Source organism: Venturia canescens, chromosome 3 (assembly GCF_019457755.1).
Source record: "Venturia canescens isolate UGA chromosome 3, ASM1945775v1, whole genome shotgun sequence".
Lineage (NCBI taxonomy): Eukaryota > Metazoa > Arthropoda > Insecta > Hymenoptera > Ichneumonidae > Venturia > Venturia canescens.
In genome coordinates this window covers 14,455,271-14,479,864 of record NC_057423.1, presented here as the reverse complement: position 1 = coordinate 14,479,864, position 24,594 = coordinate 14,455,271, and the positions used below count along the sequence as shown (strand labels likewise).

The window sequence follows — 24,594 nt, the reverse complement described above, 5'->3', positions numbered from 1 at the left end:
AACTCTCAAATGCCGGTCCTCTAAAGGTTAAAGGAAAGTTCTTCTGCCCGGAATGTGTACTTATATACATTGAAACGCTATGTTTATACACGTGATCTTTCGAGTTCAATTACTCGATAACAGTGCAGAAAAAAAATCTAAAAAAATCTATGTATTGTCGAATTTGGTACTAAAGAATATATGTTCACCAAATTTTATGAAATTCTGAACTTTTTGAATTTTTTAATCTTCTCAACATGGCTTAGGGCCGGTTGTTCCAACTTCTAGGTAGCTTATCTGGCGAGTAAAAGCATTGACTTGTAGACCTTTAACTGTCAGATAGGCTTACCTAGAAGTTGGAACATCCCGCCCTTAGCATGACAACATTGTATCGACTGTACCGAAACTCCTTAATAGACGAGTAATTTTGTAACTATTTTCCTCTTATGTCTGTGATATTTAACAAACTCTTTGTCCTCATATAAATGATGGAAGAATGAATAGTAATTCTAGGAAATTTGAATCTTCCTCATTTATTTCGATCGATATAATAATAATAATAATAATTTTTCGAAAAAGGATGAGGGCCATTAGGAGGATTTCATACGAATTCCCAAGGCTTCTAAGCTCTCGTATATACGGAGGATCCAACCTAGCATGAGCATCGTAAGCGCGGAACGACTGCACAGGTGCAACATTCTGCCTCATCTCCGGCTCCACCTTTTCTCATCGCGGTTAGGTCCCTCTGCGCCTTATCTCGTCGAGTGGAGGACACACCCTCGTTGCTTTTCCATCTCCCACAGGTCTGAGCTTCGCGAGAATCGAGAGGGGGTGGGCGAGGTGGAAGAGAGCTCTGCGCTATGGGTCAGCGTCGCAACCGGAGGGGAAAGCGACAAGGCTTGAATGTCGAGTCTCAAAAGAGGGAGGGAGAATCCGCGATGAGAAGATTGTGCGGGCGGTGGCAGGACAGAGCTTGGAGCGAAGCTGTGGAATGCCTGATATGGTCCGGCGCTTGCAGGCAGGGTGACTTGGATGCTCACCCTTTCGGGCGTTACTTTTACCAGGGAGAAAGAAATAGTCACGATTGCTTTTTCTCTCACTGTGTCTTTCGATTTTCATATTTTTCGTATACTTTTCGTTCAAAGTATAATCCGAGTGTTCGGATGCGTGTGGAATTATTCGCAAGCGTTCAATAAAACGGTCAAATGCGAGAGTCTTCTTCGGAGGAGAAGAAACTGCAAAGAGGCACACGGAGTGGCTAGAGTGATCTTGAGTTAGGATGCTGCGAGAGTGCGACGCAAGGGATGAGAAGAAATCGGGGCTCTTCTCGGGAGAGCTGAAGGGGATGATAAAGAAGCTCGAGGGTGAAGCCAGTGGACGCGAGGATGTTTCAGCGTCACAGGAGAGGCCCGCGCAAAATACGGTGGTGGGGGATTGACAGTGGATAGCCGTGGTAGGGCGGCCGGAGGGGCAGAACGAGCGCCGCGACGCTCGAGCACACACAGTCGCGGGCCGAGCGCCGCCGTCTGCGTATCGTGCTCCACGTGTTACTAACGAATTTACATTTCATTTCGTCTTCTCAATGTGCTTCATGATAATCGCTCCAATTTATCCACGCTTATGAGGAACAAGGTCGCTAAATAAAAACTCATCGATTTATTGACTCCGCGCTTTTTTCTTATTTGTGAAAGATTTGAGGAAATAGGCTCGAACCCAGATAACACTGTATCGGAGTCAACATTGATGAAATTATGGAAATGAGATTGGAGTTTAATCAAATTTCGTTAGATTCGATTCACCCGGTATTTGGTGCGATCTATTTTATAAATGTTCCCTCAACATTGATTGTGTACATATCCACGTATGTATAATACGATGACCATTGGAATGAGAAGGATCCGAGAAACGAGAACGGTGAAAAACTGTTCTGTATCAAGAATTTTAGTGAATGTCATACGAAACTTCATTCACGTGCGTCCGGGAACGTGACTCTACATTTCGCTTCGTTATAAAAGTACATCGGAGCATTTTATTGGTCGACTAAACCATTGAAAAGTGATGAAATTAGTGATAAAAGGAGGTGAAGGTTACGAGAAAAAGGACACTCGCGATGTACGTGGGATTATTGAATTGGTGCACGAGGAAAAGTCACGAGGGGATGCGCGAACCGATTAGCAGGCCATTTCTATCATTCTCCCGCCAATTAATCAGCGAAACTCCGAATTTTGTTGGACATTCGATCATCCGATTACGCCGATCAATTATCCAAGGCGAATGAAACATTAGGAAACTTGCTCTATCGGCAGGCTCAACATTTCATTATGAATATTTAAATATCCAGCATGAATTTCGGCTACGAATAATTAGCTATTAATCAATAAATCACTCTTTCGCGATTAATGATACTTATGATTAAATGCTTCGGTCAAAATCCGTGTACCATGAACGTGAACGATATCCAGTGCGTTTCAGAAGCTGTGTGATGTGATTTGAATATTTCATCGAAGGAATTTAAACTGCAAAAAACACAGAAAAAGCTATGGCGGTGCTGGTCATCGAGTCAACGGGCAGTAATTGAGCTGGGTCCTCGGCCTCAGGAGGGGGGTATGGATTTTCAGAGCGCAATGGAGACTTTTGCCGAAGCATGGGTGGCTGCCAACACCAAAACTGATCAGGTTCAGGTAATTTATTAATATTCGTTCATTATTATTGCATTGCTTTGTCCTTGGGAAGCTCGATTTCACGAAACAAAACATTCGCTCCGCTTGTTTTTCCGAAGTTTTCGTCATCATTCTTTTCGATATTCTCTGAATTTTCATTCAGCTGAAAAGGAGAATTGAAATAATTGAAAAATGGAAAATGAAGAAATCTCTTGAAAGCGAGAACGAGGCACAGTTGTGTCTACGCCCCCGCGTAAAATCATTTACGTCTGACACGTTTATAGGACTGAGATAAAAGTCCGAAGACAGTTAACTCGGGGCTGAAATTTCCTTCGTCACGAAAGTTATATACACTTCGCGTATCATACATTTCTTCGTTTCACGCTTCATCCACTGGCACCCCTTCGCCGCGTCTTTTTACGCTGCGCCTAGCGAGGCCCAATGTCGAAAGATTAATTAATTACCGACTCGCTTTTTTTTCTATCGACACAGAAGCAATTATTTTTCTTACGCTTCGTTCTTCCGAAGAAAATATTCTAAGAGTTTCCCCACATCGCGGAGGGAGATTACTAGCGTATCGAAAAAAGCTTTCCGACGAGATTCGCTTGTTTCATAACAGAAAACAAGTCGTATTATGCATCGAGGAAAAAGTGCAATGCCTTGGTTGGTTTGCATCGTTATGAATTTAAAAAAAACGATAGAGCTACATTTCATACAATAATTTTCACGCCACGATGAGTGATCGATAAGACAGTTCATTTTTCATTTTTCCAAAGATCAAATAAAATTTCAATTTTGGTAAAGTGATTATTGTCGTTAAAGTATGAAAATGTTGTGAGAAATTTTATTTTTATGGAAGAAAAAATAGCTTTATGTGTATATGCACTTATTACCGACGGGCAGCAGCAGGTTGAATGAAGTTCACGGGGCCAACGACCATAATCGTGACATCCCCTCGTACAATAATCCACTGAGAGCAAGCACATGAACATATCTATACATCGGAGCTGAATCGCTACGACGAGGTGAAATTTTCGGTTAGAGGGGTGTGTTTATTTGAGAGAGGAAGAGAAGAAATTCATGCAGGGTTTTAGAATTAAACGCTGAATTACCAACGTGTGTATGCGGGAGAAAAGCCACGGAGGGAGCAAGAGAGAGAGAGAGAGAGAGGAAGACGGATATACAGAGAGAATTTCAAGCCCCTTTTTAGCCCGGTAGCATTACACGGCCAATTGGCCAGCACCCCTCTCGGTTTGTGCACCCCCCCCCCCCCCCCCCCCTCTTCGGAGCTCAACACGGAACCATGAATTTCCAAGTCTTTGCCCAACTGACTCGTTGATTTTATCCGTAACTACCAGAAATAATGATGCACCAACAAATATTCAGTGATCTTATTTAATTTTTTGTATTTTTCCATTTACTTCCGGTTTTTTCGTGACGGTGTCACGAAAATGTTTTACTTTGAAATATATATTGAGTTGGAAAGAGCGAGATCCGATGAAATGATTTTTATGGTGAAAATATTATTCTTGGTTTGCAATGAATGTTAAAAATGAGTTATTGTTTTGAAACGTGGAACGAACGAAAGCAAAAATGCACAATGCGCGGCGGTGAAGGATTAGCTGAGAATATTCGCAAGCCCCTCTCGCCCTGCATACGCTCGTGTTGAAAATAAAAAAAAGATTATTGTATGAGTTTTTTGCGTGTTTTTAAAAAAAGTTTTCTAATCCTTCGGTGTATTCAGTTTTCTGCGAATGAAATATATGCATGTATATATGAGAATCTGGGCATCGACCGAATCGCAACGTGAGGGATTGGCAAATCCGCGTCGAAACGTTTTGAAAATGCGCATATTGAAACCCAAAGCCGTGCTTACGAATAAACACACTCACGCATGTACCTGCACACGTACGCGCACTAGATGGGAGCATGCGGCGCTCCATACACACCCAAAAAGAAACGCGTGGGATAATCCTTGATTAAAAAACCGCGGGTGTTTCCACGTACGAAGAATGACCGAAAAAAGTAGAAAGGGAAAGTAGAAAAAGGCTGTGATAGCAAAGAGGACGGCAGATATGGAAATAGGATGAAAAACAGATATGAATGTGAACGCGGGCTACCTGGAAAGTAAAAGGTGAGCTTTAGATATTGATTAATTCAACGGAATTGATGTACGTCAAACGAAATTACGGCTGCAACATTTAACCTCGTAAATATCAACCGCTATTCGGCCGAATTTTTTAAATTCTTTAGCCTCGTTTTTTCATCTCAAGAGCGAGCAATAATTTCACGATTGGACATTTTGCGCTCTCTAAGGAGAGCAAGAAAACACGGTTAAAATATTTTATTTTCTTTTTAAAATTATTCCTATTTTTCAACCAGGCGCAGAGCGCGTCCATTTTTTTAAAAAGTAATTTGGACTTTTCGAGGAATGACGAAAACATGACAAAAATCCGAAATTCCATGGACCCAGTCTTGCCTCGGAAAGTTGTTGATTCTGCTCGAAATTGTTCCAGCTCGACTCGCGTATGGATAAATTAGTGAACAGCCAATATTCTGTTGGTTGCAAATATTTTCCTGGTACCCTCCCGTCACTTATTTCCACGCGTGGGCGTGAGCGTGTGGTTGGCTCTTTCGCGATTGTTGGTCGTCGGTGAGGAATAGGTGAGTGTGTGCATTTTTCCATATACGTGTACGTGGGGGGTCACGGATTCTGACCACGATACGGATGTGCCCCTGCCTTCTTCCTGTGACGACGACCACGAGAATCGACGCGACGCCCGCCGCGTTTTTTCAACGGACGTATAACACAAGAGCCCGAAAGAGGAGAAAGAGCGAGAAAGAACGAGAGAGAAGGGAGCGCGGTGGTCCGAGCGAGCTGGTTAAAGCGAGCAAACGCAATCGCGGACGAACAGAAACCATCAACCATATCACGTGTACACGTCCACACACAAAACCCTCTCGGGGTCTCAAACTTTCCTTTTTATTTTCTTATACGTGTCAATGTGCACGTGTATCGGTGTGTTGCATTTCATTCTCCATTCGAAGCAATAATGCCCTGGTGAGATCGGCAAAACGAAAGAAGAGAAAGAAAGAGGGAGGGAAAGACGGACTTGACGATTTCGTTCCCTCGTGTCTCACCTTCGTTTCTTCTTTTCGCTCGCCCATCATCCGTCATCTCGCTTCGGATCTGCTGGCTGACAAACCGATCGAACAATCAAAAAAAGAGTCAAGACACCGGTCATTCAACCGGAAGTATCGAGAACGGGCTCGAGGACCATTTTTTTCAAGAGCAAACATTTTTTCACAATTTCTTTTTTTTCTTCGTGGTATGCATTACGAATAATAGTTTAGGAGAAAATGTATACTTGCGCGGAGTAATTGAGCAAGTTGCCAAGAAAGGAGTCATCAATCATAAATTACTTAATCCTGCATCGAGTTTTCTTATGATACCAATGAATAAACATTATGGAAGCAGCAGGTTACAAAATTTCAACTATCCTTCGAGAAAATCGTTTGGAGCCGGAAGAATAGCGTTCGATTTATTCCGATGGCTTCCGGGATAAAGCCGAAAACCTTTTTGGCGTTGCTTAGCTATTTCTCGAGGTACTGAAAGATCTAAAAAAAAACCAGTGGCTCGATGAGCGTGAAAAAACATCGCGTTCGGTGAATTTTTCAAATCTTCGCTTTATTATAGTGGCAGATCGAGACTCCTAGAGTTGACAAATTCGAAAACGATGACTGCGAAGATGACGATGACGCCGGCGACGTCGATGCGAAGACACGGACGACGGTTGTAGGCATACGCACGGTCACGCTGTTTGACCACCCCAACCGAGTTCGGAATAATTGTTATCCATCTATCCGGCCTGTACGTCAAACCTGTGCATTTGTAATATACCATACACGCTGTTTTAAACTCATGAATATATAAACTAACCTCAATTTTTATCCCGATTGTTCGTCGAATTTCCGAGATATAAAATAAAATTTCATGCTCGCTCAAAACTGCTCGTTTTTATTTTCAATTTATTTGTATTGCTGTTTAAAATAACCTGTACATTTTACTATACTTCAAAGCTGAGCTCATGGGTTGAAAAATGAAACTGAAAATGGAGCTCCGAACAAAGTTTTGCTTCGTTCGTCATCTTCAACTGTCGCACACATATTTTTCTCAGTATCTTACGAAATTCGTATCTGCTTGTTGGAAGAAAACACGAACATAAAAAAGCACTAAAAGTCCTGTGATGTTAAATGCGGTTGGTATTTCTGTCTCACAAATTGACGATTCGATGCACGCTTAGATCGGGAGAAAAATTGATCAATTAAATGTCAAGTTTGTTCTGAATTTGTCTGACGTAATGATAAGCAACAGAAACGGTCATTCAATTGCCAAATATTACAGACAGCAATATACGTATGTGCTTATGGGACATAAAAGAGTTCGCGAGAGGCTCGTCAGCATACATATAACTATAAATCCTTGGTCTTCGTTTAATCTTACGTAAGCTATTTGATGACCTCAACGCAGACGGTTGCAGATCTCCCAACCGAATTTTTCTAGATCGATCGACCTTGATTCGTTCTTTCATCTCGCCGTGCGTATCGCACATGCCGAACCGGTTACCATTTTTATGGAGAATTTACCACCGCTCATAACCCCTTTTCAACTCTACTCTACAAAAATCAGGTCAAACATTTGTATATTCGTTTGAGCACAGAAAGTTCAAGATTGTTCAAACGGGAAGAATAAATAAAATCTCACTGATGATTTTCTCAATAAAAAGGCAGAACAGCTGTTCGTTAAACGTGCAATAAAAAATGCTTATTTTAAAAAAATACAATCGATAAGATGATTTATAGTAACCGGAAAAGTTTGTAAAAGCAGCGTTACTAGACCGAGAGAAGTACGGCGTGGCAGCATGGTATACCCGGTGTTTCCTCGCTCGTATCACTTCGGGCGTTATAGCCGGATAAGCTGGATAACCCCATCCACCTGTTGCCCCTTCTTACGTACACGGTATCGATGCTGAGGCGGCTTGGTGCTTCTGCATTTGTGGCGGTGTGTGTTTTAATACGACCACGTTCTCGTCCCTTGTGTTGGGCAACGTCGTCCCTTGCTAACCGTCCTTCTTCTGCTCTTCTCTTTCCCAAGTAGTGTGCCCGTGTGCGTGTACGTGTACAACGTAACGTGCACATAGATACACGTTGAACATTCTGGTACGTTTCTGCTCCTGGTTCGGGGTTCTGGCTCCTCTCGTTCTCTTTTTCGCGTATATAAGCAACGCAGTCATGGAATGCCAGGATTCAACGAGAGAATATCCTCTATCTTTATCCATCTGCGTTGCTGCCTCTATCTTCCCTCTCGTCCTCTTTTCCTTCGCCTCATCTTTCCCTTCAGTTTTCGTACTTTCTCACACACTCTTTCGCTCTCTCTCTCTCTCTCTTCCTCTCGAAGTCCGCTCGATCTCATTTTGTGATGCTCTGCGGGACTGGACACGGGATAAGATAGAGGAAGAAAGAAACTCGGGAGGGCGGATGAGAAAGAAACGACGAAGGGGCCTGCGTTCGACAAAGACCGAGCTCGATCGCCCCTCTCTCTCTGCCCTCTCGTTCTTTTTCTCGCGTTCATCTTTCTCAAACCCCTTTTTTACTCCCTTTCGCTTCCTCAACTCCATCGCGCACTCTATCTCTCGTCGAGTTCCCTCGGGGCCCTCTGGACTCTTCAGCGGTCTGACGTGTTTTTTGCCCCTGCATACCTCCAGAGGCAGAGCACAGCTCCCGAAACAGTAGCCCGCGCGCCTTCTTGGACCTCTCATCCCACGTTATAAGCCTCTCTTTGGTACAGTCTTGGCAAGCGAAAAAAACGTGGAAGGCAATCGCCTTGGCGTGCTCTGACCGATCCCAACCTCAATATATAGGTGTGTAATAAGAATTACATGTATATAAATGATATATTCAGATGACAATATGAGTGAAGCGAAATTCATTTGGAGCCAGCGAAAGGCCTGTGGACCGTTAGGGTTTGAATTATCTATCGAATCTGACAGGGATGCAGCGGAAACATTATTGGAATTGAAGATAACAATATTTTTCATGTCGACGCATCACTCGAATGTATTCATTCAACTTTTTATACGATCCATCTCAAAGGGAAGCAGAGACCTGAACAAAAGGAGAGAAAAAACGCAGTAGCGTCACACCGAAATTATTTGATCGTAATTAAACAAGGCTCTAGAATTACACACGAAACGCAAAGTGTTTTTGGTCCCAATGTATTAAAAAATTATGAGAATTGGATGTGTTTTTTCGATGCAGATCGAACGCAACCGAATCATGATTTTAATAATTCTAGTTACAAAACGTATTTATACATTTCCAAAATTCATGCAGCCCATATTTAAACACGTTTTAGATTATACGTGATTGGAGTATATTATTACCAGTCCGTTATTAATCATGAGGACGATGCATGTAGTGTGTTAGCATTCGCACTTCTGGTACACGAAGTAGAAGGGATTGTCGCATTCTGGGCCCAGTTGACCCTAGTTGACACCGCGGACACGGCTTAGCCGTTAGTGTTAAGTTCACTCATACATAAATCTAAGTCCGCACTTATGTCTTAGCTCGCTCCTTCTTTGTTTTTTCCCTCTCTCTCTCTCCCTTTATTTCTCTCTTACTCCTTCTCATTTGATCATATATACACGCTCATTGCTCGCCCTCTTTCAAACTCCGCCGAGCAGCGAGCAATCTCTCGGTTCTCTCGTAGCAGCGAATTGAGCACGTGCTCAGATTTCATCGTGTCGTCTCGGCCAGTTCGGCCCGGGGGACCTCGCGCTCTCTTTCTCTCCCTCTCCCTCTCGCTCTTCCACCGATCTTGCAGCAAGGCAACATAGCCCTCCTCTCGTGGGGGGCTGAGAGCTTCTGTTATAAACCGCGAGCTCGATATGTTGCTGCCGGTTAGATCATCCGGGCTCTATTCGCTCGCCTCTCTCTTTCTTTCTGAATGTCTAACAGCTTGAATCGTTCAACCAAACTTTCAATTTCAAACGATTCCAAAATTTTCCTTTTTTTTTTTGCCACGTATGAGAGACTCGTAGCCAAAGCTACTTCATCATTCCAGTTATATTTCGTTGATATGAAAATTCCGTGCCTCTAATTGCAATGGAAAACATCTTCTTGGAGAAAACGTAGTAAGAGTTCTCTTGGACTTGCGATCGCATTGACTTCATTTATTGAGACTCGAAATTGAATCGATTCCTTATTAGTCCCTTAAATATTTTCCTGGTGCACTACCGCACGGACTTTGTTGTAATTGTTCAGCGATCGGATAATCGCCGATAACGTAATTTCTCACTCGCTCAAAGAAAACCTAAATAATTCATTTCGCGTGACTTTACGACGCGAAATGAAATGTCGCAATAAGGAACACGTCATTTTTTTTCAAAGATAATTCAATAAATTGAATATTCAATCATCACGGGTCATGTTAGTTAAGAACGACAGTTTTATTTTCATTATCAAGCTAACGTCAGCGTGAACAGTGCCACGAGAATTTTTCACTAAAAAATAGGGTGGTCCGCGTTCAGAGCGGACGAAAATTATGTTCTCGCGATTTGGTGTTATATTGTCGTAGTTAAACTTAGGTCGCATTAGTTTTGTCGTCGCACGAATTAGGTCGTCTTCGTTTTTTAAAAATCCCATTTTTTTGTAACTACGGTTAAATCCCCGAGGGGTTATCTCGCAATTCGTTAGTCTTGCGGGGGCAATGAATCAGTTGAGCTCTCGGACTGGAATTGTTGGCGTGGCGCACGCATGCTGCCACGGATCGACAGGCTCGGGCCCGAGAAGAGAGCAAGAGAGCAGACTACCCGGTTCAACCAGTCGTCCAGGCTAATGAGACACACGTGCAGAAGAACCCTCGACACTTTATGGCGAATAAGACAGAGGGGGAGAGGAAGAGAGAGGGGAGGTGTATTGAGAGTCTCGAAAATTTTCGGTGGCAATGCGCACTGTGTCGTTGCCCATCACGAAGTATTTGGAGCATTGGAAATTAAGGTTTTACGAGTTGAATCTCACAAGTTCCGGTGCATGGAAGTTATTCTCGCTTATTGGAGAAAGTATGAAGTGCGAGTGGAACGCACCTTATGTTTGGCACAACGAGAACTTTTTTTATTATTAAAAATCTGTATGCGAATGTTTCAGAGCCAAGCCCTGGCGTTGACCCACAAGGCATCGCCGCCATCGAGGCCCAATAGCGTAACCTCGTTACCGCGAACTCCACCGTCTCACCAATCTCATCAGCAGTCGCAACAGCATCAACCACAGCAGCGAAGTACACCCCAACCCTCGTCCATTCACTCTTCTCACCAGTCGCAGCCTCCGGTTGTGGCGAATCCACCGCAGGCACCACCCTTCAACGCCCACGCTCAACATCTTAAGCAGGAAGTCAACTCGAGCCCGAAACACGAAGGGTTCGATCTCAGCAAGAATTCGACCGTAGCCGGTGAGTCAATTCATCCGGATAAGGGATCAAGAATGAATGATTTTTCGATTCCAGAGCTTAAAGCGCGTCTTTGAGTGATTTCTTATTCGAACGACCTTGGGATATCCATAGTCCAAGAACGTTCGTCTCAAGCCCACTTCCGTGCCTTCCTGACTCTCACGACGAGAGTCTATGTATGCGTTATTTTTACGTTTCGAATGGCGCAATACCAGAAAGTATGGTTTGTGTATACACTCGAGAAATCCCAAACGAGGATCAGCCTATAAGGGATCGCCATTGAAACGAGAACCGGTGAGGGTAAGGCCGGCGTTAGCGTCATTTTTAATCCTGAACCTACAGCCTAGAATTTCCGCTTTCCGCCCTCGAATAGACGCTCGTGTAGTCGCATGTTGGGTTCTCTTATTCTTCTTTAGCTTTACCACTCGTGCAAACGCGTATACAATGCTATTACGAGGCTCGACCCTCCGGGGTTTCTTGGCAGCGTGTAAGAACGTTCCGTAGGAAATACCACTGACGTTCCCTCGCGCCCTTATCGAGCTCCAAAGGCTCGTCGTATGTGGCGAAGTACATATGCATATCCATATATCCATATTCCTCGCCCTTTTACTGCATGACTTTTCCTTCCCTTCTACACGTCCGGCTCCGCGTGAAACTGCCCCAGGCTTTCCCTGCTCTCCTCGGCCTCCTCTGGCTCCGACTAATCGTCGTTGCACAATGAACACGTACGAACACACGCGCAAAATGTTCTACAAACCCACAGTCGAGCAAAGGAACGTTGCGAACAAAGCATCCGTGTAACCCTGCTGTGGCGAGAATCGACTTCTTATATTTCGTCCCCGGATCGTTCCTTCCTCTACTTTTCAGCGAGACACCCTTTCTGTATCCCGAACCCTGATGCCGGATCTACTCGATGAGTTCATAATGAAATTCATCGTCCGGGAATAAATGAGTAACAGAGGAAAATAAGAAAAATAAACATCAAAAATGTGTGCGAAAATCCGACCCATTTTTCGATGCAATTGAAAAATAAATAATTAATATCTCTTCAACGCGTTGAGCTACAGAGTTCGAGAGAAATTAAAAAATACGTCAGCTCACAATATTCTCTGAAATACTATAATTCATTAATTATTAAGAAAGTTGAGGTCGTACAGTCATTTTTTTACCCTAAAGTTATGACCTGTATCTTTCAAAAGTTAGGCCAGTTTACAGTTTGGCAATGTTGCATACACTTTAAAGAAGAGTTGGGAAAAAAAAGACGAAAAACTGGTGAAAGCTCGGTCGAAAACACGGACGGTGACGATCCTAGCCTGAAAAAAATTGCACGGGAAACAGATTATTATTAATATAATCTCAGCAAATCTCATAATAAATCTGAAAAAATGACATTATTCAGCAAGCCTTGTTCATGTTGCCCAAAAAAAATTCATATTTTTAGCATCATTTTTAACAGAGATGTCACTGAGTGTGTCTTGACTTTCATAAGGTTACATGTTATTTGGCCCAAATTGTTATTGATTTTTCTCAGCAACGACGCTTCTAAACTGTCTGAAAGTTTAACTGATTTTTTATTACACTTCACTTTATAAGATGCAATCGGTTTAAAAGCGATGACATCATTTTCATTCTAATGCCTCAATTAACTTCCTTAAAGAAACAAATTTAAAAAATTTTTGAAACAATTGGAAACGCTATCGCTCCGGTAAAGAGTAACTGGCGGCAACTCGTCATAACACAAATGTACTTGTCTCAGAGTCGCTGCCGCGACTCTAGATCCTAAAGGTACAAAAATAATGAAAAAGTCCGAAAATTAACCGATTCGCTGCTTCGTGCCACGCACTCATTATTGCAGAGGCTCCTGCAAATCCGTTGTTTCATCGCGGACATTCAATGAGAATCCGAGTGCACGGAACAATATATGCATATCTAGTTCCTCGAATATGTGCTTAACCCATTGTGCGTATTGCGGTAATCGGAAGATTGAATATTACGCGTGTATATGTGTACGCGTGATACTCGGTGCGGCAACCAGTTCTCTGCCGTGATCTTCATTATGTTTGCACGGAACGTCGAAGCTGCTGGATGTACTCGTCTCTTTCCCGGACTGCGAATACACATATACGTGTACGAATATGTGGACGCGTTAATGTTTTTGTGCCTGAATGGACCGTGCGAGGGGAGCTCGAAGGAGGCAACACGAGGAACAGGGAGGAAAGGGTGGAGGGATGAGAGATGCGGGTAAGCTGAGAGGAGGATATTGTGACCCCTCGGGAACTAATCCGGATTAAGTACGGATCCCAGTCGGATCCCAGGGTTATGCGGCTAGGCGACCTGTGAACATGCACACCGAGGACGCCTTGGAAGTGTCAGTGGACCTTTGAGCATAAATACATGGATGCATATGCGTGTATGCGTATATGTGCGAGTGAATAAAGGAAGCGGCGCGCAAGGAGCACATATCCTTCTGGTTCTTTGATCCTTTTCTCTCTTTCTTTCGCTCCCTCGCTAACGATGCTTTGGGTGCACCGTCGTGCTCTTTCCAGCATGCATCGAAGTACGATCGAACTCGTTAAGCGAAGTTGAACCCTTCGAACAAGGTTTGCCATGCACACACGTACGACGCAGCATCAACTCGATAGGAGAGAATATTGTTGGATAATACTTGGTAAATGTGTGTATCGAGTTTGCCATACTGCGGAGGAAGGAAACTTGTTCACCGATAAATGGCTTCCCCGCTAAAGGACGCCCGGGAACCATATCTTTTATCCCCACCTATGAGACACTCCGGCCGCGACCGGCTGATGTGCAACACTACGGAAAGCCAGCAACTTCGTATGTACGCATATATTTAAGGCACATATATTTATGTATACATAGAGCGCGCCACGAGAGTTCGTGTGACTTGTACCGACTGATCCTGGAAACCCTAATTGGGAGCCACTGGAAATTTCGGGATAAACGTCCGGACTGCGTTCGGGCCCGCTCCGCAGTGGCTGTGCGCGCGAACCCGTTGATTTATGTCTTATGGTATAAAGCCACGGCTAAACCGGATCTCCCCGATTTCACACACGTAGTATAAGCTGCTCCGGAGATGTATCTCTCTGTAGCGGTTTAACACACACTCGATACGGCTTCTTCGCTTTAACACCGACTGTCCTTTTATCTCTGCATCCGAAAAGCCATTTTGGCGCTTACCGAACTTTCGAATTGCTCTCAAACTCATCACAATTAGGAAATGTAACATTTTTATGTACCCAGCACCTGCTTGATTCTTTATAGAAAACGGATTGAAGCTGAAGATTGAAGGTAACTTTCATTAAATAGTCTAATAATGCAACGTAAATTTTTAGGTACAAATGAACTCTCCTTCAGTTATACGAGTGTAGTTTTTTAATGCAACTTTGAAATGATTAAATCCTTAGCACGGTCGCGAAGAGGAGTGAAAAAAATTAGAATAATCCATCGAGTACAATTCTTTCGTAACCATCATGAAATCGGATTACCCTCTCCCGTTTCCCTTGGAAGTTCTGGACGAGGAAACGGTTAAATCCCTTTCGAAGAAGTCGTGTGTGCTCGGTTCGTGGAGACGAATGTGTTCCGTGGATCTGGAGCGTCACGTAGGTTCGCGAATAGCCCCGTGTGTCCTCCCTTACTCTCTCTCTCTCTCTCTCTCTCTCGCTTTTCGAGGAAAGAGCAATAAGGAGAAAGCATGTCAGAGAGTTAGCTGCGTTGTGTGCGTTGGATTTGGGATTTAGGCGACGGCGGGCCCCCGTCCCGTCTCACACACGACCAATAATCCTGGATTAATCCTTCACCGGCACAAACGTAGTTCACCAACACAGTTACATCCCACGAATATACACACAACGAAATTCACCCTTACATATAAACCCATCGCCGTATATCCCAAGCTCGATCCAGGATCCACGAACACGCGAACGAGGATATGGACGCTTCATCCAAAAACAAGCCCCCACACACACGTGCACGTGAAGAATAAACGGGGATTGCATATTCCATGCATGCGAATCCGGAGCTACCTTACCGAAGGGCTCAAACGACCTGTTTTAACCGTCGAACTTAATGTGGGCTGGAGCCTTTTGTGGGTTAGATCGTTCTGCTCACAAATATACGAGGAGCTAATGCACGCGGAATGCATATAACAATGTGTGTCGTGGAACCCGGTCAAACTCCGTCCTCTAGCGGTAACATGCACCACGCGAAAGGATCCTATACAAAAGATAAACACGCGCATATTCGCTTACGCAGAAGCACATACGTGTGTATAAAGGTAGTTAGAGATCGCAAACACGAATCCATCTTCATGTACGTGCACATTGCCACACAATTGGGCATTTAACTCACACGAATTAACATATAAAGTGGGGTTAGTTACGCCCTTATGTCTCCATTTCATCGCTACAGCTATATATCCACATTCAAAGTTAAAGCTTTAAGGGGGTGTACGCCCGTGGAGAGTAGGGTTACAACAACCATGGATCGAGCCACTAAAGGATTTGGCTACTCCAAGACCCCAGCGCATACATGTGCGCGCTTAACATACTCGCTCTCGCATACACACATGCACATGCAGGTAAAGCGTTCGCTCTGCAGATAATCCTACATCTATTCAGAGCCTGGATAATCCCCGTGCACAGAACTGTGCTGTAGTCATCCCAACTACCTTAACCAAGCGTTTATGTGTACGATCTTCATTGCGCTATACGTTTCGACCCATACAAACACTCCTGCAATCCGACTAACTCACACACGATCCAAGTTGCGCCACGGATATCTCCTGGCTTCGAATATGTGTGTACGATCGCACAAAGAGAACGGACAGCGGGAGTTTACAGAGGGAGAGAGCGAGAAAGACACGAGGGATAAGGGAGTGAAAATAGAGAAGCACATAAGGTTTAGAGTCTAAGCGGCTCATCCACGGACCAAGCTTTACATCTCGTTCTACGATATCGTATACGTACATGTGCGCAACACCAATAGAAGACGCGTCTTTCGTCTGCTTCGCCCTACCTCCTATCCATTAAGGAAACTCAAAGATTTTGAGTCCAGTTGTATTGAAAAGGATTTCTACGAAAGAGTCGCGAAAAAATACTGTTTTTTGTCAACGATGGGGGAACGGTTTTCTCATACGATTTTGTTCCTACGTAAGATAAAAACAAGCAGCATTGTCGCGACCTTCGAAAGATCATTTTCGGGATTTTTAAAGGAGTTTCGGTACAGGCGTTACAATGTTGCCATGCTAAACCATGCTAAAAACATAAAAAATTTCAAAAAGTTTAGAATTTTATAAAATTTGGTGAACATATTCTTTAGTGCCAAATTTGACAATACAAATTTTTTAAGATTTTTCTTCTACACAGTTATCGAGTAATTGATCACTAAAGTTTACGTGTATAAGCATAGCGTTTCCATATGTATAGGTATACATTCCGGGCATAAGAAATCTGCTTTAATGCGTAATTACTCGATAACTAAGTAGAAGAAAATTTTGAAAAAATTTGTGTTTTCGCACTTGATGTTGAAGAACATTATCACCAAATTTGATCAATTTCTTAATATTTTGACTTTTGTACCGAAACTCCTTAATGGGCTGGTGAGATTTTTAATTAACGATGAAATTTCCTTTTGTTTGACTCCGTGTAAACGATTGTCGTTTCGATCAATCGTTCACGCGCAATTCTTTGAAGGTGGTCGAATTACTGACTGAAGATACGAATTAGGGAACAACCGGGGAAGAGCATGCGGCTTTGCTTACGTCAAACTACTATTCCAGCTCCTTTCCGAGGTTTCTCAGAGTCCACAATCCCAGGATAACAGCTGACCGAGGGATGCCGATAATTTTTCAAGGAGTTAGCTCACTTTTCCACCCTCAACGAATTTTCCCATTGAAAGGTACTTGCGGAAAGCCTGTTGCTTTTCCAGGAATGCCGGGAAAAACCTCGAAGCATCGCTTCGCACATCCTGATGGAAAAACTTCCCGAGATGAGGGTTCAAACACCGAGTTCGAGAATACGCCGAGAAGACGATAAAAAACGAAGAGTTCTCGATGTTTTTATTCGCATTAAAGAATGAGATTCTACTGGCTAGAAGTGAAACTTTGAGAAGCGGGATAATCGTGAGGTTATATTTCGAGACTGTCTTATCCAGGAGGAGAATTGGGATGAAGAACGCTCAGGACAACCAGGCTAGCAGAAGGATCCAGGAACAGCGAAGTTTTCCTCGCGCCTGGATGCTGAGAAACTCCGGCATTTACGAAACAGCCAGCAACGTTTTGCTGGCTGCCTGTTCCTTGAGAAGTTTCAATGTTCGAGAGAATTCCTAACCCGAGGGATTATCAACAGATATCTCCGCACTTTTAGGAAAGCTTCCTTTTATTAGGACACCCGCTTTCAACGCGTTAAGAAATGTCCCTGAAGCACCATTCTGTTTTCCTGTCCCTCAAGGGTCAGCCGATACCCTTTTTTACTCTGAGCAAATTTTCGTTAAGTTCGTCTATGTTATTCCGTTGTTAACAGTAGCAAGAAAAAGCCTTTAAAGCACAAGGGTGGATTTGAAACTCTTTAAAAAATGCTGCAGTCGTCATTTTCACTTCTGAGCCACTCATTACTTTCAGCATTACACGTCAGATTTTCCAAAACCTCCAACAACCATGAAAAACTACTATTAGAACGATGTCAAATGAGCATCTGCACTGTTCCCGAAATGAAACTGGTATTTTTTTATTAGACTACGCATATAACTTTGCACCAACAATACGAGACAAAAAAAACTGATCAGTATTAATAAAGAATAATTACCGCGTTGTTCCAAGTCGAAACAATGTTTTCGAGACAAAAAAGCGTCCGAAATTGAACCGTGTGTCAGGAGTTTCAATCGTTCGTAGCCTGATAATTTGTAGGCCTATCAAACATCTTCGGTATCAGGAGCCTACGAACGGGAATGGTACGACGACGTTTGCTCACTACTGGAACGGGTGAGCAAACCGGAGGGTGTATTTTCGTGCCTCTTGCAATGCTTAACGACGAGGAACCCCAAGAGCTTGGTTTAGAAATATGTAAATGAGGTCCTTTGTTCGATACCTGCCGGCTTATTTTTACGGCAAGGCTAGCATGAGTGGAGAGCAGGTCAATGGAGAAAGGCGCGGGGAGGGGGGAGAAAGAAGGGGAGAGGGCAAGAATTTTTGCGCCAACGGGAGCGAACTTTCCACGTTTGAACCACGTTGATATGCCCCGTGACCCAAATAAGGGCTTTTGTAGGACCCCAAGGAATAGGAGAGCAGGAGTTGGTCGCTGTTAATCCTGATGTGTGTGCGCTCCTAAATGGTGACACGGGGCGCGCACACGCACCGAACCACTCACGCATGTTCACGAGAGCCGCGCGAATCCCGAAGGATCGTGGATCAGGACTCCACGGGAGCCGACTCCTCGAAACGTACTTGCATGCTACCCTGATACTTGTTTACGCACCAGAAACGTAAAAAAACCGTTCAGGAATGAGAGGAAGAGCGTGACGGCACGGGAATGGGATGATGAAAATCGACGAATAGAGCTAACAATTCTACGAATTATTTTTTATTCGAGTACTAACCGCGGAGTTGATTTCCAAATAACTATTTCGTTTTTTAAGCGAATGGGACTCGATCCTTGTGCGAGCACTCGAAGAGAATTTCGAGTATCAAGTTGTTAAGTTCACCACAAATCAATGACAAGAGGTATATGAGAGGCGCTTGAAAAACGTTTGATAGTTCACGAATGGTAACGAGGGACAAAGTCGCCCGTGCTGCTCTCCTAGTTCCGGGGTAAACAAGTCTCGCTCCCGTTCTCAATAAAGTATTTGTTCCCGGTGCGACTGCTATCCTCGTGTCTTCCATTTACCGAGCTCATTTTCAAAGCACAATCCTTTTCCTTTTCTCACCGTTCGTAACAGGCAAGGAAAGAGTTGAGAAGCGTTCAGGTGGATAAACCAACAGCAGGGGAGTTTTCTCACCGCGTGTTCAAACGTCAGACAATTTTGAGATCCCTCGACGTTTTCCTGATTCTAGGATCGCGCATAGACGCGGAATCATCAACGTGGAAGAGGGAGCAAGGAAGACAGAAAATCCTTTCGCATTCAGCTCTCTCGAACTACCCCCGTCGATTATGTTCTCCTGAGACGAAGAGGTCACAGGGTAGCCTTACCCACATTCCCATGGGATGCGATCTAACCCCGGGCATTCGGGGTTGTCTCTAAACCACCCACTCCATAACCACCTGTGCTCCATATCCTTATTTTTTCCCCCATCATCCCTTCGTCCTACGAGAACAACATTGGCTCGTAAAGGCAGCACAAACGTTCGTCTATACCTTTGCTCCAATCAACAGCACATTCACTTCAACGACTGGTTTTTGACGGCTATATTGGATTCCGGGATCAGGGTCGCTAATGCGCCCGCGCGCTGCCATTTAGAGCCTGCCGCGACGAGTTTCTCGACCGCCTCGGGCGATTTAGAGGGGATATACGCACGGTCGAATATCAGGAGCGCAGAAGGACCAAGAACGCTTGGGCAAAATATCGGAGCTGCATTGTCGTAGGTCGTACACGCACGCTGGATATTCAAACGTTCATAATATAATTATGTATAATCGTCCCATTACTTGATCCAATATTTTATTGAATTTTATCCATCAATAATATTTACGTACTCTACATTTTTGCAGATATTTTACTAAAAATATTTCCAACCACGAGCTTCGTGTCCTGTCCAATTAACGACGTACATCGAACAACGTTAAGGCTCGATTTTCGGATTCGTGATCCTTTATTTTCATGCGATGTTTTGCACAGAGAATCGAAGAGAGTCGACGAAGATCGATCCACAAATGCTTAGAGTCCTTTTAGGACGATGGTCGACTGTGAGAGAAGCATGGTCCTTCCCCATGCGCTCAATACTACTTTCTGCGATCCTGATACGCGAACCCCCTAAACTTAGCCGAAATCTAGGATGCGTGGCGGCCTATGGATGGCCGCGATAGTGACGTTTCCAATTCCCCTTTCCGCTGCTGAATTGTTGACACCGCAATCACAGGATTGGCGTTTCCTCGAGTTCGGTGGGAGGGACTTGAAAGTAAAACGAGGAATTTAGCGACGCTGCGCGTCTAAGCCAAGCGTGGAGGTCCTCTTCGATATTAGTATCATCCTGATACGAGAAACCACTGAAAATCAACCCAAATCCTGAACTGCGAAGTCCTGGAACCGGTTGGCTTCGCGGAGGTCCTACCAAACGCGAAGTCGCTACACACACACACACACACACATGGCTGTGTGTATGTTTACCGAGGAGAAGGAACGCAATGCGGATAGACATCGATTCGACTCCTTTATGTTTTCCTGCTGACGCAAGGATTCGCTTATCCTTAGGAATCCAACAAAGAGTCCTGGTACACGTGACCGTAGCTTCAATCGTTTTTGAGCTCCACCCTACCCTTGGCATCTAATCCATTTGATTCAGTAAAAAGAACCTCAATTTTTTTCTCCAAATGCAGCTTGGCTTCTGCATTCATACATGTATGATTATCCTTTGTAACGTTTCACAGTGCAGGATCCACATTTAATGATTTCGGAAAAATCGGAAAGGTTCATAAACCTCGAACAACGTCACTCCTGAACGTATTTTCCGGAATAATAAAACATTCGTCATCAATAACTCTATTACAAATGGATTATCAGCCGCGAATTAGCAGTAACGATCGTCGTTCCTGCTCAATAAATTCTTACAACAAAAACGAACGAGACGGGAATCCAGGCTTATTTCGTTGCTCCAAACCGAGGAAGGCTCATTAGTTAACGGCAGCTTCGTCATTTTCTAGCTCAAAAAAAAGAACGATCAACGAATCGAAGCTCGTTTCCCATTGTTTAGCATTCTGTTAGCACGAAACTCTGCATATCTGTCTACAAATATACGTATACGTGGGCTAGTCGTGTGCCCTCTTGCGCAGATTTCTCTCGTTCAGTCGATCTCTCAGCCGGCTAAGCCTATATCGTGTTGCGCAAAAGAATCAGGATCTCGACTCAATCCCTAATCCTCGAAGCGGTTGTGCCCAGCGGTAGCGAGAGAGAAAGAGAGAGGGCGAAAGAGAAAGAGAGACGGACGGACGGACAGAGCGCGAGATGAAAAGAGAGCCGTGCGGAGAGAAAGAGATCGAGGGATACTGGGCACAAAACGGGCGCGGCGGCTACGGAATTAATCCGAGATTAAAATACGTATAGCTGTACTTATGCGCGAAAGCGTGTGTATATATGCCTGCGCGGATTTACGAAGCGCATTTGTACCTTTCTACACGCACACGTATACACCTTTATAGATATATAATGTATGGTAGTACACGTTGGCCCGTTCGTACAAGGGATTCGAATCTGCATGGATATACAGTTACTAACCCATGCTAAACAGAACGATTCAGCATTCTACGTATTACGGGACTAAAAAATAAATTAGCGAGGAAACGAAAAATTCATAATGATGATAATAATGATAAATTCAATGGAAAGAAAGTGGAGAAACAACCGTGGCGTCGAATATCGACAATAGTTGGTGGAATTTGATCTTAATAATGCGATCACGCGATAATTCCTGAAGGCCGGGCTAAAAGTTTAGCTACTAATGGAAACGAGAGTATTATCGTGGACGAAGACTGAATACGTGTACGCGGTTTATGGCGTCGACTAGGTAATGGGAGAGTGCGTGAACTCGTCGCGGAGTTTAAGCCGTTCAAGTTTTCTGCAATGCATTTTTAAAAGGTAAATTCGTCAGTGGTATTGCGGCGATGAGTTATTCGTTTCGAGAGATCGCGGAAAGAACAATGTTGTTGAATATGTTTTTGTTTAGGACAGGTGCACGAGTGGGAGATAAGCAGTGCCAATGGAACTAGTTGGTGGTTCGAAAGCTGCAGGGCTTTAAGGGCTGTTTGAGTTGTGTAAAAAATGCAACGTTAGTAAGAAAATAAATAAAGTCGGAATGTCTCGAAAGGCTGTTGGCGCTGTATCAAGATAATACGAAATGATTTCTCAACTTGCTCGCCCCTCTTGGATCCAGTAAATTTTGGGACGATTGGGATCACGAGAGTGCGGGGTGGAGGCGAAGTTAAAATTCATAAGTTACGATCCCTGAGAAATAATCCTCACCGGCAAAAGTACTAGGAAGGAAGAGAGGAGAAAAAAGGGCTACGGAGGAAAGTGGCTTGTGTAGCGAAGATCGAGTCCCGGGTGGATATGACAGTGACGAGATGCGACTGGGGGGTTCGGGACACTCGTTCACGTAGATAAGAAGACGCGGCAGAAGGAAGTGGCGGAGGAGCAGCGGGGTGGGGAGCCTCGATGTCGCTCAAGGTCCTGCTCGATGGGCTTTGCAAAGGGCCAGCAAAGTTGAGGGCAGGAACCACCCTCCAAAAAGGGGACACTGAGAAGATGAAAAAAAAATTATATAAAAAAGCGGCTTATCCGTTGATCCAGGATTTATTTAACTAAATCCCAGGACCCCCGGGCTTATCCCGAGGGAGGCTTTGCCACGATCTTCCTCTCTCTCTCTCTCCCTCAAACTATCTCTATCCCCCTTTCGGGATGTAGCCCGTCCAAGGGGAAGAGGAGAGTATTGATTTTTAGCTCGCGGATTAAAGCATATAGTCCGGGGACGAAGGATTTAACTCTATATCCATCACTCTGTCTTTCTCATCCTTTGCCCCCTTCTCCCTTTTTCTGTTTCTATTTCCTCTGTCCTGTTTTTCAAATCCGTCCATTCGTTTTACCATCGAGCCAGAGACTGGTTACGTGCACGAAAAAAATACCATGCAATCGTCGCGTTTTGTTTATGTTGCGTATACGCGTCCAATGCGGAAAAAATTCAACAATAGGAATACGCTAGTCTGCGAAAGTCAGCGTTTTTTTTTCGTACCTAATATTGACAGAAAGTTGATCCGTTGATCGAGGCGTCGAGATAATCAGCTTTCATTATTTCATCAATCCCAAACAAACAGTTATTATTGTTATGATATCTCCGTATTCTATCCCTCAGTCTCGTCGCACGCATATATGGGGGATTCTTCAACGAGATACCAATTCTGTAGCCTCGCGCTTTCTAGGGAACGAGAATCAACGACGAGCACGCTCTCGTTATCAAGCATCGACGAATCTTTCAAAAGCTTTGATTACGTGACGAAAAAACTTTCGGAATCATTCGTGTGCGCTCGAGCCGAGGATGTTTTTCTCTCACTCGGAGTACCTCATGCTTTTCATCATTCCACGAAACAATCTCGTAACAATTGCTTCTTCATGAATCGAGGCACGCTGTCCCTCTCTTTATGGGTATCGAAAAGAAAGTGAGAACGAGAAAGGAATAAAAAAATGGGGGAGGGGGGAGTACGCGTGTGTCACTGAACTTGATATACAATTTCTTGATGTTTAAAGCGTTGAAGCATGCAATAGAATCGCTCAAAGTACGACTCGTTGTTTAAATGTGTGTGCGAACGAGCGTACATACGCGCCGAAACAAATCGTTTAGTGTAATTCCGAAAAATGTTGCGTCGTCATAAAACGGGTGTAAGAAAATGAGAAATCGCGAGAGGAGAGAAAAGAAAAGAAATAAGTTATCACAGCTCGAAGCGATCGAGCTAATGAACTTTTTCATTAGCTCGTTCAATGGCATCGAACGTGCGAGTGCACACGAGGATGAGGGGTTGATAAAAAAGTGCTCGTGTCTGAATGCACATGCAAGAGCAATTTGAAGCTCACACATATCTGCAGGCTGCTTATCTTCATGGGTCACTACTGAAAATATAAATACAAATATAAAGTTCGCAGCTTAATCTTTAGATGCTTGTAAGAATGGTGAGAAAGAGGGACACTAAAGATTGGAAGGGAGGCCAAAATATCCGAAGCTCTCATGTGAAAGAAGAGGCTACTGGACAGAGTCTCAAGACGCAGCTGGCTTTCTTTATCTACGCTCCTGCCAAAGTAACGAGTACTGAAAAAATATCCACACCCACATGTCAACGTAGGTTTCCGCATGGAAACGTCAATGTCAAAGCGGAAGAGCTCGTTGTGCGTGTGAAAATTTAACTTATATGCGATGAGGAAGGGATTATGGGACTTTTGCACGCAATAATCGCGCTTAATAGCATCGAGTACAAAGGGCTTTACATAAAATCGTAGTACCCTTGCTCGCTTCACGGGACTGCTTCGAGAGGAATCCGAGCCTTCGAATATATGCATGGTGAATAATTCTTTGGTATAGTACGAGGATCGAAGATATCGCGGCTTGACTGAGCAATCGCGTAGCCACTAAATACACTCTCCCGTGGTCACGTTATAGGTAAAGTAGGTAGCACACTAATAACACATGCTTGCCTTTGTGTTTCAAATTGTTATCAATGAAAGGAAATGTTGAAACGTTGATAA

General features: G+C 43.9%; 1 protein-coding gene across 1 annotated transcript in view; it reads left to right on the top strand.

The window, feature by feature from the left end:
• Positions 1–1,471: 1,471 nt before the first annotated feature.
• Positions 1,472–24,594, top strand: part of dve (SATB1_N and homeodomain domain-containing protein dve) — a 42,507-nt gene continuing 19,384 nt past the window's right edge. The window contains exons 1-2 of the mRNA XM_043414245.1: positions 1,472–2,660; positions 10,845–11,145. Of these exons, the coding sequence (XP_043270180.1) occupies positions 2,586–2,660; positions 10,845–11,145 (376 nt within the window). The 5' untranslated portion in view covers positions 1,472–2,585. The remainder of the gene's footprint in view (positions 2,661–10,844; positions 11,146–24,594) is intronic.